A 17,577-nucleotide genomic window follows, 5' to 3' on the forward strand; every position below is an offset into this window, starting at 1 on the left:
GCTCGACGTTGACGAAAAAAGCGCACCCCTCTGGGAACTACTTGCGATGGAGTTCTAATTTTCTCCAATAGAAAAGTTCGTTTCTCGCACTCAGAATGAAGCAGCCAATGCAATTGGACCTAAGGTCGAAAATGGGCGGGACCAAGCACGGTAGGTTGTTTCACTGAGTATGATTGACGTGTGGTTATCTGTTTTCCGCTCAAAATGCGCCTTTAGTATATATGTTTGCGTAATGCAGATGGTTTTCACTAATTTTATATTCTGCTGTCGTTCGGCAGTGTAAAACAATAATATCTATGTCTTGTTTTGACCGCTTTTTCCAGGAAGGCGTTCTTGGAAGTTAAGTCTTGCCTCCGTGGCCGCTGGCCACTCCCTGGTGGCGCCATGTGGGCTGGGAAACAGCTCGGAGGCGGGAGGCGTCGGTCCCGGAGCAGAAGAATCACCATGTCACTGAAAGCTCACACTGGCTGCGAACATGCTGGGAGGAGAAAATGGCTCTTGGGTGGGAGGGTTTTTTTGAAACTGGGATGTGCGAGGGGCTTGTCAGTGAAGAAGCACATGTGCCCATGTAAACAGGGCAGAAGGTGGAGTCCGGGCTCAGAGGCAGCACCGACCCAAGGCCATCACTCGTCTCTCTTTATTAGTCCGTGCACGCCATCTGGCAGCAAGCACGCACTGACTCTAACAAATTTGATATAATCAGCACAATTATTCAATGTGGGCTGGGTCCAGCTGCTGTCCAGTATTCTGGAATAGTGAGTCAAAATGTTTTGTCAAGTCAAGCTTAAGGTGCATTTAGTGTGTGAATTATTATTGCAATAAAAGTGTTTGTATAACTCGCATTATGTTGATGTAGAAAGGTTCCTTAAGTCGAATAAACGGAATATAACGAGTATATTAGACTATATGGCTCCAGAGGACAAACCTGTCCAACCACAACCTGGCAACCTGACTCATGACTGATTGCACGGATTAGGAGATGTCGTGTAATTAAATGCTCAGTTCATTTTAACTTTCTTTTAAAATGTAATTAAATTGATTGAATTTTCCGGCGGGTTGCACCCTCTGCTGCTGCTGCTGCTGCTGCTGCTGATAAATTACATTTGCTGCAAAGTCACTTCCTATCGGTCCGCTCACACCTCATCACACGCACATCCAGCCGCAGTTGTGACGCCAATCAGGGGGATGCGGCCAGCAAGTTTTAATAGCAAGTAAATGAGTGGGGAGAAAGGAGAGAAAAGTCTAGATACGGTGAGATTTAGCCTTTTAAAAAAAAAAAAACATATATCTCACAATCGAAGATAGTTGACGCACTCGAGCCTGCAACAACAGGAAATGAAAGAAGGGCGCCAGTGACAGAACAGAAACCTGCACCTATGAGGGTAATAAGAGCTCTTATACTCTAACAGCACTTATGGACAAAGTGTGGTTTAAGGTTCAAATGTATCAGGCGCAACTTACCGCCGATTTGGATTTATCAGTCAAAGTAACCGGAGTAATCCTGAGCTATATTACAAAAATGATCAGCAGTACAGCAGTAACGTCTAGTCTATAAAGGGTGACATGTGTGGACCACATTTATGGCATTTAAAATATCATTTACTGATCCACTGAGGAGATATCTCATTGTGTATTCATAGCCTGCTCTTTGTGATACATATCAAGTTATACTATAAATTTATATGCTTTTATGAGTTGTTGACCTCAGGAAATTAGACATTGTACACAGCCAACGGGAAATTGGATGCAATGTATGCCTGTATGACATGTTGAATGTTGTTTGTGACCGCGGACAAAATAAGTAGAAGGGGGTTTTCTGAGGAACCCAACATGGAAGTGTATCCAAGGTAGTTTTCTCTGTCAATTGGATTGTGTTTCTTCTCTGTGAAGACGTTTCGCCTTCTATCCAGAAGGCTTTTTCAGATTTGAGAACGCTTCCAATTAAAACAAATCAAATCACCAAAACAAAACAGACGAGCATGTAAAATTCACCTGGGAAGATGTAAAAGGAAACAGTCTGGCCTGTCTGGACTGCGCAGTCAAGATCACTGAGGACAGAAATCTCACCATCGAAGTCTACAGAAAACCTACACATACCGACCAGTACCTCCAGTTTGACTCTCACCACCCACTGGAACACAAGTTGGGAGTGATCAGAACTCTCCAACACCGGGCCAGAGAAATACCCACCACATCCCAAGGCAGGAAGAAGGAACAGGACCACATTAAGACAAAAACATGTGGCTACCCAGACTGGGCCTTCACCAAGACCTAAAGAAAACGAGACCCCAGCAAAGGAGAGGAGGAGAGAAACAAACGCCACAGCGTCTCGATCCCCCATCTGTCTCTGAGAAGTTTAGGAGGATCCTCCAGAAACACGACATACCAGTTCAGTTCAAACCCAGCAACACTCTCAGACAGAGGTTAGTACATCAGAATTAGAATCAGAGTACTTTATTGATCCCTTTAGGGGGTGTCCATTAGGACAAGACACCAAAACACAAAGTAATGTTGTTTATGCTGTACAGTGTCAGGAGGAATGCAAGGAACTGTACATTGGGGAAACCAAGCAACCTCTCCACAGAAGAATGGCACAACACAGACGCGCCACCTCTTCAGGCCAGGACTCAGCAGTCCACCTACACCTAAAGGAGAAGGCGAAACGTCTTCACAGAGACGAAACACAGTCCAGTTGACAGAGAAAACTACCTTGGATATGATGACCTGGATGATTGAGAAGCTACACAGACAACATGGAAGTGTCACTTGTGTTTGCACAATGATGATTTAGTAAAGGTGATGATTACATATTGACTGGTTTAACATTTAATCAACCCTCCCTGTTTTCCAGCTGTCTGTGAACTGAAATGATGGAGAGTCCATCATCTGCAGTGAGGCGGCGAGCCTGGATCAACAGCAGCCGACAATGGCTCACTCTGGAGGAACGGGACTCCCCGGGACGACTGTGCAGCCTCTCGTCGGCCTCCACGGTTGACGACGACGTGTTTTCTGATGGTGAGAGTATGAATACCCTTCAGCCGCGCATGATAAAAGTTAATATTTACAGGTTTAAAGCAACCTGGAAGAGAAAGTAGAGCTGCGTCAGCGGCTTTTCAGGTACAGAGAAGTCACAACCTCCAGTAGGAGTTCTTTACAAAGCTGAATATTCATCATCATTCAGGGAAGGAAACCACATTTGGCTGCAAAGATATGCAGCAATACAAATAGACATTAGCCTTTTATGCCAGCAGTGAAGCCGGCATCTGACAACTTTAATACAGCCTAATATGGCTGTTGTCGAGGACATAACCACAACAGCCTGGATACAACATGACTTTTTAATGTGGATGTTTACTACTGTGGTTTTGGTTCTCACACCTGACAGACATAAATGAGACGATGCTGTCCAAGTGGCAGCATTATGCCCCAACGGCAGCGTTTGACATGAGTGCACATCTTCCTGTTACCAGTCAGAATCAACGAGAATCCGACTGACCACTTATGCTACAGTATTAGATTCTAAATGTTAGGTTATAACAGGTTTCTGGGTAAAGCTTCATTTGACCCAGTTTTTATTGTTATATTTGCAGTGTGGTGAAAAGATTACATAGACTATTAATAACATTCAACAGGTGTGTTGAATGTTATTGCAAAGCGTCAGTGTTGAATTTTTCTTGTTTTTCCCCCCCACAGGATGCATCAGTGGAAAGATTGAGAACTGGCTCTTAAGTTGTGGGTAAGTCCTTTACCTTTACCTCTGTTTTTTATTTGTGTTTTTGATGTAAAGGCTGAGATGTCAATGGAAACGGCTTCATTTAGAAGAGCAGAAAGTGGAAAGTCTGTGAAGCCGTGTGTTCCAGGAAGATCATGTGGTTTGTTAGCCGCAGCATTTTTTTTTAAAATGTAATCTGCAAAAGGAAGAAAAGGTTTTCATTGCAACTATCAGCAATTACAAAGTTTTAGACGTTCCATAAAACTAGAATAAGCAAAATAATTTTAAAATGAAAACTGCAATTGCTACTTTAAGAATACTTTATCAGCAATCAAAAGAAGGATCTAAACACCACCCAAGTCAGGAAGTGCATGGGGGGAAATGACGCTACACTTTTACAAGTTCTATAAACTCTATGATGTCCAGATCAAGATCGACGTGCTGGCGTTGACACAGCAAAAGGGTTTCAGGGCTTATTATAAAAACAGCTAAACACAGTTTAACAGTCATGCCCTGTCGCTTGACCGCTGCAGGCAATCTATGCAAATTCCATTGATTATTTTACAGAACACACATGCAAATACTACTTACTGATATGCTGCGTTCATGTGTTGCTTATTGTGTTATGTCTCACAGGTCAGAGGTCACCTCGGAAAACTTAAGTCGCCTGAGTTTCGGTGAGTTTGAATGGCAACGATGAGAGCGATGCAGTTGTCATACTGGTTGCACATCAACTCCACCTTTGCATGACTACGACACGGGAAACATTTTGATTAAAGATTCCCTCAAAGGGAGGTTGATATGTGAAGATTCTGTGACCCTAATAAAATGATGAATGTCCTGTACTGCAGACCATTATTTGGGCTTGTGTGTCTGGTTTGAGTTGATTTTAACGATTTATTAAGCATTAAAACAAATTCAAAAAGCTGAAATACACTTACATTTAAGCACATCCGTGTGTCCTGTCTTCAGAGTCTGCGCTGAAAGCCGAACACTTTGACACTGAGCTGAGTCTTGGTGCTGATGGTAAGTTTATTTCTGAGTGTTGTATTTGCATGTTTTGATGTTTAAAGATGGTCATGTGACCAGGAGAGCAAACGCTTGAGTGACTTACCTTTCTGACTGATCAGAACACGACTTCTCACACTGATGGATGCTTGTTATTTGACATTACTGGAGTTCTGTGAGAGCACTAATTGACCATATACCAACTTTTATTACTGGTGCTGACACTACAGAGCAGGTAGGTAAGAAAACTTGAAATGGTGACTTCCGTGAGATTAAGAGCTCTGGTATTGCGTGTATCACAGTAGGGTTAGAAGGTTGTCTGAAGACCTGAAAAAGGGGATGAATACAAATGAAGATTTCAGCATGTTTTCCTCTGTTTCAGCGTCTATATTGAATGGCGGAGAGATTCTTTCTGCATCTGGGTGAGAGGCCTATCTCTTTTCTCTTGCTTAAATTTATGACTGCAGTTTTAGGCTTTAGGTGTGTTGACTTTAACTTTTATTGCCTGACCGGTTCAGAGACTGCAGAAGATTTCCCTCATTTATTGCATGATTAGCTGACTTATTTGGTTATAGTCATGTTTGGCTCTATTTAAATGACAGTTATATTGTCATTCTCTGTCCTCACTCCTCTGCAGACCATCGAGTATCGCGCTGGGTCATTCCTCCACACAAAGTCATCACACGCTCTTCACCAGGTCTTCCTTTTAACGGCGTAATATAAACCATAGAGGCATTGTGTTTGAACTGTCAGCAGAAAGGTTTTTGTTGCCATTCTGAGGTGTTATGTGTACTATGATTAAGGCGCATTCTTAAGAATGTGGATTATCTTTCATGGTATTCAGAGGCTTTAACATTGGCCTCTCGTCACCAGTACTCCTCGTCAGGCCTTATGTCTGCCAGCGGTGAATATGGGCTACAGCACGGCGTCCAGCTGCCTCTCCTCCTCCACTTCTAACAGTAGGATAAGGTGAGGTGACACTATTGATATTTATTATTATTAATATTGTCATTACTAATATTACAGCATGGGGTCCCCACTACTTTTCTTTTTCTCCTTCTATTTCTATATAATGTTTTATCTATAGAAAGATTTTCACATATATTTATTCGTGTCTTTTTTGTCATCTTAAAGCATTTCTTTATTTATTGGTATCTTTTGTCATCGTAAAGCATTTACAGCTCTTTTCACAATGAAGAATAACACATGGCTGATTACCCACATTCAGTTGAGATCAATAGTGTTAAAAAGTGTTTTCCTCACATGCACGGCAGCGTGTTGGACGTCCTGCGTCTGTATGCAGAGGACCCCGAGGAGACGCTGTTTGAGCTGGGTTTTGGCTATGACGAGCCGCAGTTCAACATCCGCATCCCTTCCCGTTTCTTCACATTTCCCTCCGAGGCTAAGGGTATCAACTTCCGAGGCTTTCTGGAGTCTCAGCTACAGCGTATACGAGATGAAGACCCCAGCCTCACCCTTGCTAGTAAGGCATTCTTTAAAATCCCACTCCTGAGAAGATTGCAGGGTTAGCACATGACCTTTTTCTTGGCGTCTTTCAGGTCGTTTCCGGCAGGTGCAGGTGCTCACAGCGATGGCCAACGCTTTCTACTCACTCTACTCTCACGTGTCGCGCACTCCGCTACAAAAACTGGCCCCGCCAGAGTTTACGTTCTACTCCTCTCCTGTGGAGAAGATGGAACGCTTCAGAAGCAGCATCCGCAGCGAGCCGCGCTCTCCGGTTGAGAGGTTAAAGGACACCGTCTCCAAAATGTGCCTCTACACAGGCTCCCCGCGAGGATCAGAATCCACGTCTCCGCAGCCATCTCCCAAAAAAAGGTGCAGTCTTTCTGATGTTGGAGAGCTTGACCAGGAGACGGTCCAGCCTAGGGTGGCGAAGAATCTCAATTTGGGAGAATCTAATAGGATTAATTCAACTGCAGATGTGCATTTGGCCTCGGATACTCTTCACAGTCGACCTAAAAGTTGCTACACTAACAATAAAAACGCTGTGGTGGATGGAAATTCTAACAAAGCAGTTGGTGTTGACAACAAGACTCAAGGTGCAAGAACGTCTCTGTCGTTAGAAACAGTGGACAGGGGAGACAATCAGTGTCCTTTATGTCAGCAAAAGCTCGAGCCGACTGGGACACCAGCCGCCACGGCGGCCCCAGAGGAGCCTCTCTCCTGCTGCAGGCCAAAACCAAACACGGCCTCTTGTATCTGCTCTGCCAGACGCAAAGACGCATCATCTTTCCCTTCGTTTATGCCGAACGTCGTCTCTGAACACGACCAGGACAATCCAACCCAACCTTCTCCGGCCCACCAGAACCATGGGTCCATCTCCAGTAACCTGCAAAAAGTGAATTCCTTTGAGCTTGAGGAGGTATGCTATTCATTTAAAAATAACGTGCATTCTATGTACATTGTAACTTTTACAATAAGATGGCAAAAAAATATATCAAAACAATCTGCTCTACAGTACATAAAATATTTAACAATTTTAAAAGACTATATTAGAAATCTATTGACATTCTCTCTTCCTCTGTGTATATATATGTGTGTACTGTACACACACATCTATCTAAAATAGGAACACGGAAATTGTTACGTTTTTTGGCACGAAGTTAAGCAATACAAACAAAGAAGTGCAAATAAAGGTGTGCAAATAAACTAAATTAAAAGATGTGGGAAGTAAAAGAGTCAAAAACAGACACGTGATGACTTCAGATATGTTGTCTCCATAGGTGCACAGTGCTGGAGAAGATGATTTCAGATGTTTAGAAAGAACACAAGAAACATCCCCGCCGTCCAAAGAAGGCCATTACTATGGTAGGCTAGTCAATGCAGTAAAAATGTACATTTATTTAGTTTTTTGTAGAATAATATGTAAAATAATAGAAGCTCACAATGTTGCATATATGTTTAAAGTGAGTGATGCCATCAGGATGCCTGCATGTCTTATGCTACGTCGGTCTACTTGTCTGTGACAGGAGTTCGTTTTTTAGAATTTGAAAACTGTGAAGATAGTGAGAAAATACCCCCCCACACACACACACACACAGTTTTAACAGTTCTTAAAGTGTTATGTATAATTTGTCAACAGTTAGCAGTTAGCTGTTATAGCAGCATCACACTGCTGTTTACACACCATATCAGCAAAAAAAAATAAGTGTTGTATTGAGGTCAGACATGTTGGATCAGATCATCCGTCTTTTAGGTCCAAAGATGCAGCACATGTAGCTAAAGGTCCCTGTGTTTCTGCAGAAGTGGACCATGGTGACAGCACTCACTCAGACAGCAGCGGGTACGCGGAGGACGAAATCAGCTCATCAAGGCTCTAACAGAAGAAGAGATCTCCCTTTTAGCACCAGGAATATTTTGCTTAATGGAAGATTTTGTCCATCTTCTACTGCTTTTTGCAGTAATGTTTGGGGTTTGGCGGGAGCCTATCCCACCTTGGACAAGTAACCAGAGCATCACAGCTTTGGATCAGACTTCAGCAGCGAACAAGAGTAAGAACAAGAATAAGAACAATAGTAAGCACATTAAAAGCACACAGTGATTAAAAAAATAAAACAAATGGAACTATAAATTTATCCTAACATCTTGGTGAGCTTATAATTAGACCATTAGAACAGCAATTCAAGTCAGGGTAACATTTGGCAGTCAAGTTTTATTAGAAACCAAACCAATTTCATATGGAAAATACAATACACAGATACACATCCCAAACACATACATGGTGTCAATAAAGTTAATCATTAAAAGTCATTTAAACCATTCGTGATCTCAATCGTGCTGATCTGTTAAAGAGTATTCACAAACCTTTTACCCATTGTTTTTAACAGATGCTTTCTGTATGTTTAAAAAAAAAACATCCATATGTTCCGACAGACATGTGCGACACCTTATAAAATGTCCCACAATAACGACTGACAATCATTACTTAGCTTCATGTGTACTGGATATAGGGGAAAGTGTAAAACTTATTTCAGCTCATCCGAGTTTTGCCTGACTAATCCAGAGCGTCAGGGAAAAAATGTCCAAATTCAACTCTTCAGGGCCCATTCCGAGCGTTGCGCATGCCTGTTTGAGGTTTTAGGGTTTCAATTTAGGCAACATTCCAAAAATTCATAGAACTGTGGCAGTCTTTAAAGGAAATCTCCTCTGGGGTCAGTTGCCATCATTGTTTCTGTCCCTGAGTCTGCACACTTTGATTATTGTCAATAGGGATCAAATGCAACGCAGAACATGTCGAATCCACAGTCCAATTGATAAAAAGCTCCGTTCCCTTTTCCACGTTTCATATCTAGAATTTGTCTGCAGTTTTTGGGGAACTTAACGACTCTGAGCAGGGCCTGCGATTGGCTTTGCGAGTCGGTAATAAATGTGAGCAAATAAAAGTTCAGGGGGTTTCAAAAAAAGATTTAAAAAATTAATCTGAGGTAATTGACGTCGTGCGAATTCCGTCAGAAAAGTGCTTCCTTCTTCCAGAGGTTCATTACCACATTGTGGAATGGTGAGTATAAGCTCAGGTAGATAACATCACTTTCCTCCCGCCATGATTTTGAGGTACTGCAGTGCATTGTGGGCTGCGCTGGCTCTGGCGGCGTCCGTACTCGAAGCGCAGCCGTGGCAGACTGTGATTGGCTGGGTGGACAGTTCCACGAGACACTGACACAGGCCGCTCAGACTGCGCTCCTCTAAAACAAGAAGGAAGCACAATTGTTTTCCTTCCAATGCTTTTCGATATTTACACGTGGTCAACCCGCCGCTGCCCCTCAACTCACCTAGATCCAGGTAGCTGACATCAAAGCGCTGCTCCAAGGACAAGTCGCTCAGCAGAGAGCAGAAGTTGGAGTCAGTGGGAATGCCCAGAGGGTGGCTGCGAAGCTGGAGGATCTTCTCCCCAGCAGAGTTCCGCAGAGAGTCCCACGTGCAGCTGAAGCTTTTACTTTTCCCGGACTCGGCCCTGCTCCCCGTGTGCTGTGTGGGCAGCAGCAATAAAGACGGTTAAAGGAATTCATAACGTGCTGTTAAAAATGACGGCAAGGCATTTATAAATTACCGGAGCATCGTTCTGCCTGTCCTGTTGTAAACGACGTGCACAGCAGGAAGCTAATGAGCTCTTCTGAACTGGTTACTCACCATGTTGAAGGTATCATCTTCTGCTTCAGCATCGTTGCTGGTCCTCAGGTCCACCGGGACATCGTGTATACGCGATAACATTTTAGCTGCTGCGTTCCTCTTGGCTAGTTTCTTCGAGGTTCCGCTTCCTGAAATGGAAACGGAGGCTGAGTAAGAACTGAGCTGTAACTGGGCATGAATATTTACGGCGTCAACAAAATAATGATGTGGAATAATGGAGGTCAACACAGTCATTTCGCTGTATTGATGGGAAAAGGTTTGTGCGGCATCATTTTGCGACACAAACTCAATGCATTTTACCAATTTCTACGAATCTCTCCACTCTGCAGGTCATTGTGAACTCTTTACGATGTGCAGGCCCAGACTCCTGGGTGACTGTGTACTCTGGCAAGCGCCACCCTTTCTGCACCACCAACTCCTGACCAAATAAACAGAGCCAAGTAATAACGTAAAAACAATTACACAGCTATAGCTAAACACACACTGAGAATGACAATCCAAAAATAAAAAACTGCCAACCCAAACATTGGGATGCACAAGTTATTTACCTGCAGAGCTCCAACGGGGTTACATTCGGTCTGCTGTGAACTGCCTGAGGTCTTCATCTCTGACTGGGAGCTGAGACAAACACATAAAAGAGGAACTCATAAATAACGCACAGTCCAACCTCATTCGGAGTGTAAAGAAAAGGAGAGGCAAGAACACATAATACACAGATATACCTGTCCCCATCCGTAGAAACGTCGACCTCAACAAATCCGTCTGCCCCAACACTAAATCCAGCAGGGCCTCCGAGGCCTCCCTTAAGCATCTTTAGAGCAGCCTCAGCTGCTTTGTGCTTGGCTGCCTTCTTGCTGGGCCCCTGGCCAGTGCAGTTGATCTCCCCGACAGCGACGCGGAATGTAAAGTTGGGCTGATGGGCCTGTCCCTCGGCCTTCAGCAGGTCGTACACTGGGGTCTTACCTATCCGCGTTCCATACTCCTGCAGCAGACTGATAGGTGTCTTTCCGGGATTCACAGCCAGCATTTGCTCAATACTAAGAGGATTTCAACAGGGACAATTCAGCTATAACAATGTGTAGTTTATTGTACTTGTAAAACTCAATACTCATTAAAATGTTTGACTACTGCATAAACATTCTTTGTAGGTTTTATCTTAACCAATAATTGCCATACTGTTCTGTATCTGTAAAGAAAATGTCACTCTACCCCGTAAAAACGATATTTGACAGTCGCATATCTGTCATTAATATTGACAATGATCTTTACGACAGTAGTCACGAAATACATTTTCAAAATAAAAGTGCTTACAACTTTAAAAGGTCCCTAAGTCCTCATTCAATGAAACTCTGCTTTAGGGATTTTGCTCTTTTTCCAGTGGTACGAACTTGTACCCATGAAAGGTTTTTATGATTATGCACATTCAACATAAACAAGGGAGGCTGTCCATATCTACATTCGATTCAATTATTTATTTGTATTTATCGAGTCAGAACACATTAAAGGTAAGACGTTTTGCAAATTTGTTTGCCTAGGTACAAATGTTAAAAATTATTTTAACCAAAGTCTATATGATTACAACCAGCAATACTAGAATAGTTAAGTAGTAGTTATTAAAATAAGGAATTATTAGAGCTATCTCGTTTTCAGTGATGTCGCTGTGTTGGCTCTAAAGAAAAAACTAATAAGATGAGATGGGAGATGGGATATAAAAGGATATTATATTAAATGAGCCCATATTTAGCCGCTAAGCTAACATTACACTAGCTTAGCTTCCTCGAAACCGCACCTGGAGCACCCGGAGTTTCTCTTCCAGCTGTCCGATGCTGTCTCGTCGTTCATTCCCTATTTCACACAGACAGACCAGATCGGTTTCGGATTGTTAACCCCCCGACCAAGACAGACACTTGATTTCATTTGACGATATTTTTCAGTCAAACAATGAAGCAACAACACCCGAAGAGCAGACCAAAGACCCCATCAGCTCCGACAGAAGCCTGATGTTTTCGACGCACAAATATGACGTAGTTAGGCCTCCACGACCTCTGCGTTTTCATTGGCCCGCAGAATAATCGTTTGTTTTGATGGAAATACGTCTTATTACTAACTCAATTGAATTATGTTAGTCTCTATCTTCTCTTTTTTATTTACCCAAATGAGATTGTTCAGTCACTTGTAATAAATGAAGGAATGAACAACTAATTTAAATAGGAGAATTGACCTGCCGCCAGGACACCGACTACAAATCACAATTATGACCAAGAGTGTCCAGCAGAGGGAGGCAAAAGGTCAGTAATCTGCGCAGATTCTGCAGCGTTAGGTTGCGCCACTTAAATGACATCAGTCATCCACTGAACTACAGGAGCACGGAAATAAAGTGAAAAATAGACAAATATTCCCAGACCTTTTTTGTCCTATACAACCGCTCGAATAGTGTTAATGATAAAACCAAGGTGTTTTATTTAGTTTTGCACCCCGGAGCTAGCCTAATCCATTATGACATCTAGACAATCTCAAAAAGTCTAAAAGAAATTGAGTTGTTTTTGTTGTTTTTTTAAAAGCCAAAACGTACAAATCGTAGCGTGTATTAAAATTACACTGAAATCATAAATAAAATAATAAGAAAAGCTACTGCGATTCTATTTGAAATATCCATTTACACAGTGCAGGTTGGGATATATTGACCGCAACATAACTTTGAGTACTTAGGATGATCTCTTTTCTCTCAAAAAAGAGACTATGAATGGTAAAGGTTTTTTCGTCTAAACGAGGCAGTTTTGAACCAACTTTTGGTGCCAGGACCGCTATAAAATATTTCAGTACATTTTCCACCTTTCCATCATTTCCTTTATTTCTGTGGTTCGGCGGGCAATCTCTGCATGGTTTGCTTGTAAATCGACGTTGGCCCCTGTTAAAGTAAGGCTCGGACTCTGATGGTTTCGGTCGTTGGCGTGTCGCTGTGGAAGCCGGCGGTGCCAAGCGTAATACAAAGTGAACAATGAGTTAAGTTCTTTCCTATTTGCGCTCCTAAAGCTGCAATCAGATTCCCGTGATTTATATGAGCCCCTCAGCATACCCTTCCTGCTCATTAGTCATGTTTTCAGCACTAATTTGCTTTGTTCACCGGGCTGTCATTTGTCAACGAAGGCTCTAATTTATTGACCCATAACATGATAATGTAAGTGCTTCACTGAGCCTGTGGTCGAATCACTGACAGAATGAGATCAGAAATGAATGCAATTTCAGCAGTCGCAGTCCATCCAACGAGTGCTTGCGCGTAGACGCGCACCCATACGCACTTTCCTCCCCCCCCCCCCCCCCCCCCCCCCCCCCCCCCCGTCCTGGCGGGATGCTTTATGAGCGTGTGGTTCTTTGCTTGCCAAAATCATCAGTACATATCTTCAAGCGTGGAGCTGTATGACTGCCCCCCCCCCCTCCACAATATAATGTGTTTCCTTTTTTGTGTGTGTTTTGATCCTTCTCTTGCGGCCAACTTGTGCTGTGGTGAGGCACAGGCTCGAGTGGCGCTCCTGTGTTATTTTTGGCAGCAGCAGCGGTTGGTGGCTGCTGAGGGGGAGAGGAGACAGAAGGGGGATATCATGAAGCTCAAAACCAGAGGCTGTTTAAGGGATTTCTGTCTGGAGGAATTGTTTTTTAATCACCAGAGTCTCTCTCTCTGTGTTAGTGTGTGTGTGTGTGTGTGTGTGTGTGTGTGTGTGTGTGGTGTGTGTGTGTGTGTGTGTGTGTGTGTGTGTGCGTGTGTGTGTGTGTGTGCGTCCAGATGGAGCGCCAAGTTATATTATTCATTCATTTTGTGAGGTCTGACCATTATCCTGGGGCAAAGAGATGCGGGCCCCGCAGCTTTATCTTTAAATTTCAGGGTGAAAAACTCGAGGGTAGGGGAGGAATCGAATGGCGAGTTAAGGTCAGAGTTGAACCACAGGTTTCAGCTGCGGGAATGGCCGTCACCGTGAAGGCTGGGCCTGCCTGTGTGTGTTCCATTTAACACCTCATACTCTCACACGGGGACCACACACAGTCGCAAAGTTCATTTTCGTAGTGGTGTTGTGCCGTTTCTTTGCATGACGATAAGATTGTCATTTCACTACCAGCAAGAGAGCCATTTTTTGATCTCTCGTCTGACACGTTGTTAGTGCCGCCATCCCCCCCTCCCTCTCTTTCTCCCCCCTCCCTCTCTTTCTCCCCCCTCCCTCTCTTTCCCCCCCCCCCCCCCCCCCTCATGAAACACTGCCTCCTCGGTCAGCGTGCACGCCAGGCGGTCACACTCCTCCCTCTAGTGTTCTGAAAACACCATTTTTTTTCAATATATTTTTTTAAAAGGAGTTTCTCCAACTCTGCTTTTGGCCCCTGACCAAGCGAATGTTTTTACTCTGCCTTATTTATTTATATATTGTGGTGGTGATGTGTGTGAGTGTATGCCGCCATGCATGCCTGAGTGTGTGTGAGTGTGTGTGTGCGCGCGCGCGCGCTGTAATTGTGTATGCATGCGCTTCACCCAAAAGGATATTTCAATTTCTTCAGAATATTAAATAAACAGCAGCAGCTTCAGCGAAGCGCTGCCTGCCAGTGGGGTTTGGGTTGGATGGGTGATGGTTGCTGGTGGTGAAGGGTGGAGGGGAGAAGGGGTTTGTGGCTGTGGCTCTGGGGGGGTGAGGTAGCTCATGGTCAGGGCCCCCGCCGGACACACTGGCGCCTCGCGCTGGAGGACTTCTGAACCACCACACTCCTCCACCAACATGCTGCCAACCCTGGATCCCTGTTAACCCACTTCCAACCCAAATCACTCACTTCTCTTTTTGCATTTCTCTCTCTCCCTCTCTGTCTTACTGTCTCTCTCAACTCCATCCTTCCTCCCTGACACATTTTCCTTCTTAAGTTTCCTCGTTCAGTTGATCCGAATCCAGATGCATTCGCTATTTGGCCGCCCTCTCATTTCTCACTTACCGCCATGCTTTTAGTGGCATCTCTCTTCCTCCATTCCCCTCCTCTCTCTCCCTCTCTCCCCTCTCTCTCATTGTGTTTTCTCTAGCTTTTTCTCATTGGGAGTTTTGGTTTCAACTCATTATTCACCACTCCTTATCCCGCACTGTCTCTTTTGAATCATTTCATGCACTTAAAACATGCAAGGATGTACCTGTGGCATGACAAAAGCATACAAGTATGTGTTGGCATCACTTCTCAGTCAGCATAGGAAGCATTTTAAGGATGAAATAGCCATTTATGAGTCTGAAAATTAAAGCTAAAGGGTCCCTAATTTTTAGTGTTTGTTCAACCATCAGGAGTTTTTCAAAAATCCAAAGTAATGAGTTAAAATTGTCCCATATTTAGGAAAAAAAAGGGATGTTGGAAATGAAGCAGCTGCTATTGTGTTAAATGAATTACAACCATCTTGAGTTGATGTGAAATTTATTAAATTTTCCACTGGAAGTCATTTGTCATTCGGAAGCCATTAAATATTTGTATTTCTTTTAAGGGGCACGGACTTACCCACATGGCTCCCACAGTTCCCGTAAACATAATGCCTCATTCTCTGCTGCATTTGGTGCGCTGAGTGAGACAGGCCTTCCTGTAAACTCGGCTGTTTCTGGCAGCAAACTGAGGCTGCTGCCGTGTCAGCTGGGTAAAACGTTGGATTACATGTAGGTTTATTGTCAATCCACAAGAACACCTGTGGAGGCGAGCGTGACCTTTTTACCTCCTGACTTTTGTTATCTGTGATGTTTTCTTCTTCCACCACCTCCTCCTGTGCTCATCAGGTCACGTTGTGGTTGACTCGGGTCACTCTGCCGTTTCTCTTGACTACAAAAGGCATTATCTTGTTTTTACTTGTGACCTGACTGCTGAGCCTCTGGGCATCCTCCCATTCTTCCATAGACATCCAGCCACACCTGCAGACACCTGTGCTATTGTCCTGCCCTAACACAGCCCCCAGTGCCTGTACCCATCCGATGTTCGTTGATAAGGTTTAGCAGCCCCCCACCGGTGCCTGTGGCTATGTCCCATCACACACCACTGTTTTCCTTAACTACTCAGTTAAGACCAGATAATGACAGGAAAGGGAGCATCATTAGCATTACAGTCGGTGCGCAGTCACTTCTCACAGTCCCAGACCAGGGTAAACGGTCCTGCTATCAGATCTCAGACCAACTGACATTTTAAGACTGCTATTCTATTGCCCCTAATTTTTTTGTTTTGTTTTTATTTCATTTGAAAACTGCAGAGAACATGCCATTTATCCACAGTATTGATTATCAGGAAGTGTGAGTGTCAGTTTTATGAAGATCCCGAATGATCTAGATCAGCAGCACCTTCAGTAATAATAGTCTCTTCCACCTCCAAAATACTACTTAAGATGTGGAATTTTAAAGTGAGGCATATTTTCTAAAAATGTGCACTTTAGGTGCTTTTTACACTCTAACTCCATTTTGATCAATTTTGGTGCCCACTTCCTGAGTCTAACTAATCACAGCTCAAATGAACATTAAATCTTAGTTTGAGCTAGTTTGGACGACTTTAACAGGTGTGTCCGGGATCTTCTGGAATAACCTTCTTTGCCCCAACTAATTCAGCCATTTGATCCTGTTAAAGCAGCACAGTGGCACATATGGGCAAAGCACACGGAACAGATTTCCCAGCATCTTCTCCTGCCCTGCTTGTGTCACTCTGTGTATATTTTTCTTTTTATGACCTGACTTAAAGCGACACTTAATGTTTCCTGGCTTTCTAAAGAAAACAAGTAAAAATAAAGTTACGGCTGCAGTGCGCCACCACCGCTGCTGAGGGAGTGTATTTTCATACTCCAGACAGCACCAGTAACAGCAGCCGCTGACCATCTTCTTAACCCCTCCGACCCCACCCTCACCCACCGGCCTGACACACCCTAGCCAGAGCCCCCCGCCCCCAACCGCTTGCCTTTTATGTCGTGGACTCGACCACGCGCCCACTTCAGACCACCATAAACATGTCGGCCTCTGATGACAGAGTCGGCCCCGGGATGTTTCATATAAATTGACCTCAACTACAGCTCATTAGAAGCCCTAAATTGGAACCATGCAGCCTGGGAAGTGTAAATGTTATAACAGGGGAGTCGTGAGCTTCATGGGGATCCCGATGTACCTCCTCAGGGAGAAGGAACTCTCATCTCCAGAAATGTCCCCAACAACAATGTTATAATGAAGAATTAGTTTTGAGCACTTTGCTTCTTGCCGATGATAACAATCCTAATACAGATCCACTCTGTTTATATCCTCTTGGAGGGGACGCGTGCTATAGCTTTCATTCCCGAGGCTATCTCCTTTTTAACGGCGAGTCCACCCATCTCAAGTATTTTTATGAGTCTGCAGTATAGCTTTTCCAGGATTTGACTGGAAACTTCGCAACAGGTCGCGACTTGCACAAACACCGAAAATGTCATTCGACATTACCGGCGTTTGACAGGCCAGAACTGCCACAGGCTGCCAGAGTCCATTACGGCCTCACGTCGTTGGTCCAGCATCCTTCCTTAAGTGACGTCTTTTGTTTGCCCACCCTACTCAATAAACAAGAGAACTGCAGCCCCCATCCTAATCTCTCCTCTCCTCAAACTCTGCCTGCGCATCGCTCTCAGTAATTGCCCCTCTCAAGCCGGAGAGTGGAGTAATTGTCTTGAGTGTAACTACAGTGGCTCCCTGAAAGGGGGTCATTGTGCA

The 17,577-nt window shown here is 44.0% G+C and overlaps 2 protein-coding genes and 1 long non-coding RNA gene across 3 annotated transcripts; 1 reads left to right on the top strand and 2 right to left on the bottom strand.

Moving 5' to 3' along the window:
• Positions 1–1,132: 1,132 nt before the first annotated feature.
• Positions 1,133–8,502, top strand: tespa1 (thymocyte expressed, positive selection associated 1). Its single transcript, XM_057029344.1, has 12 exons — positions 1,133–1,382; positions 2,852–3,015; positions 3,694–3,736; positions 4,349–4,389; positions 4,685–4,738; positions 5,103–5,142; positions 5,358–5,417; positions 5,594–5,689; positions 5,995–6,203; positions 6,280–7,103; positions 7,465–7,549; positions 7,985–8,502. Exons 2-12 carry the CDS (start codon positions 2,868–2,870, stop codon positions 8,059–8,061), a joined length of 1,677 nt encoding a protein of 558 aa, XP_056885324.1. The 5' UTR covers positions 1,133–1,382; positions 2,852–2,867; the 3' UTR covers positions 8,062–8,502.
• LOC130523801 (uncharacterized) lies at positions 2,946–4,640 on the bottom strand. The gene is made up of 3 exons (XR_008950019.1): positions 4,304–4,640; positions 3,756–3,908; positions 2,946–3,079 (listed from the first exon to the last, which is right to left on the bottom strand). It is a non-coding gene; the product is annotated as an uncharacterized LOC130523801 (long non-coding RNA).
• On the bottom strand, positions 8,374–11,883 carry tarbp2 (TAR (HIV) RNA binding protein 2). Its single transcript, XM_057029356.1, has 7 exons — positions 11,658–11,883; positions 10,591–10,905; positions 10,417–10,486; positions 10,169–10,286; positions 9,869–9,996; positions 9,511–9,706; positions 8,374–9,423 (listed from the first exon to the last, which is right to left on the bottom strand). Exons 1-7 carry the CDS (start codon positions 11,708–11,710, stop codon positions 9,266–9,268), a joined length of 1,038 nt encoding a protein of 345 aa, XP_056885336.1. The 5' UTR covers positions 11,711–11,883; the 3' UTR covers positions 8,374–9,265.
• Between the last annotated feature and the right edge of the window lie 5,694 nt (positions 11,884–17,577).

This window comes from Takifugu flavidus, chromosome 4 (assembly GCF_003711565.1).
Source record: "Takifugu flavidus isolate HTHZ2018 chromosome 4, ASM371156v2, whole genome shotgun sequence".
In the NCBI taxonomy this organism is placed as follows: Eukaryota; Metazoa; Chordata; class Actinopteri; order Tetraodontiformes; family Tetraodontidae; genus Takifugu; species Takifugu flavidus.

Coding starts and splice junctions, on each gene's coding strand:
- tarbp2 (XM_057029356.1), bottom strand. CDS start 11,710: ATGAACGACGAGACAGCATCGGACAGCTGGAAGAGAAACTCCGGGTGC. Junction 9,707..9,868: donor AAGATGATACCTTCAACATG/GTGAGTAACCAG, acceptor CTGCCCACACAG/CACACGGGGAGCAGGGCCGA. Junction 9,424..9,510: donor TGTCAGCTACCTGGATCTAG/GTGAGTTGAGGG, acceptor TTCTTGTTTTAG/AGGAGCGCAGTCTGAGCGGC.
- tespa1 (XM_057029344.1), top strand. CDS start 2,868: ATGATGGAGAGTCCATCATCTGCAGTGAGGCGGCGAGCCTGGATCAAC. Junction 4,390..4,684: donor CTTAAGTCGCCTGAGTTTCG/GTGAGTTTGAAT, acceptor TCCTGTCTTCAG/AGTCTGCGCTGAAAGCCGAA. Junction 6,204..6,279: donor CCCCAGCCTCACCCTTGCTA/GTAAGGCATTCT, acceptor GGCGTCTTTCAG/GTCGTTTCCGGCAGGTGCAG.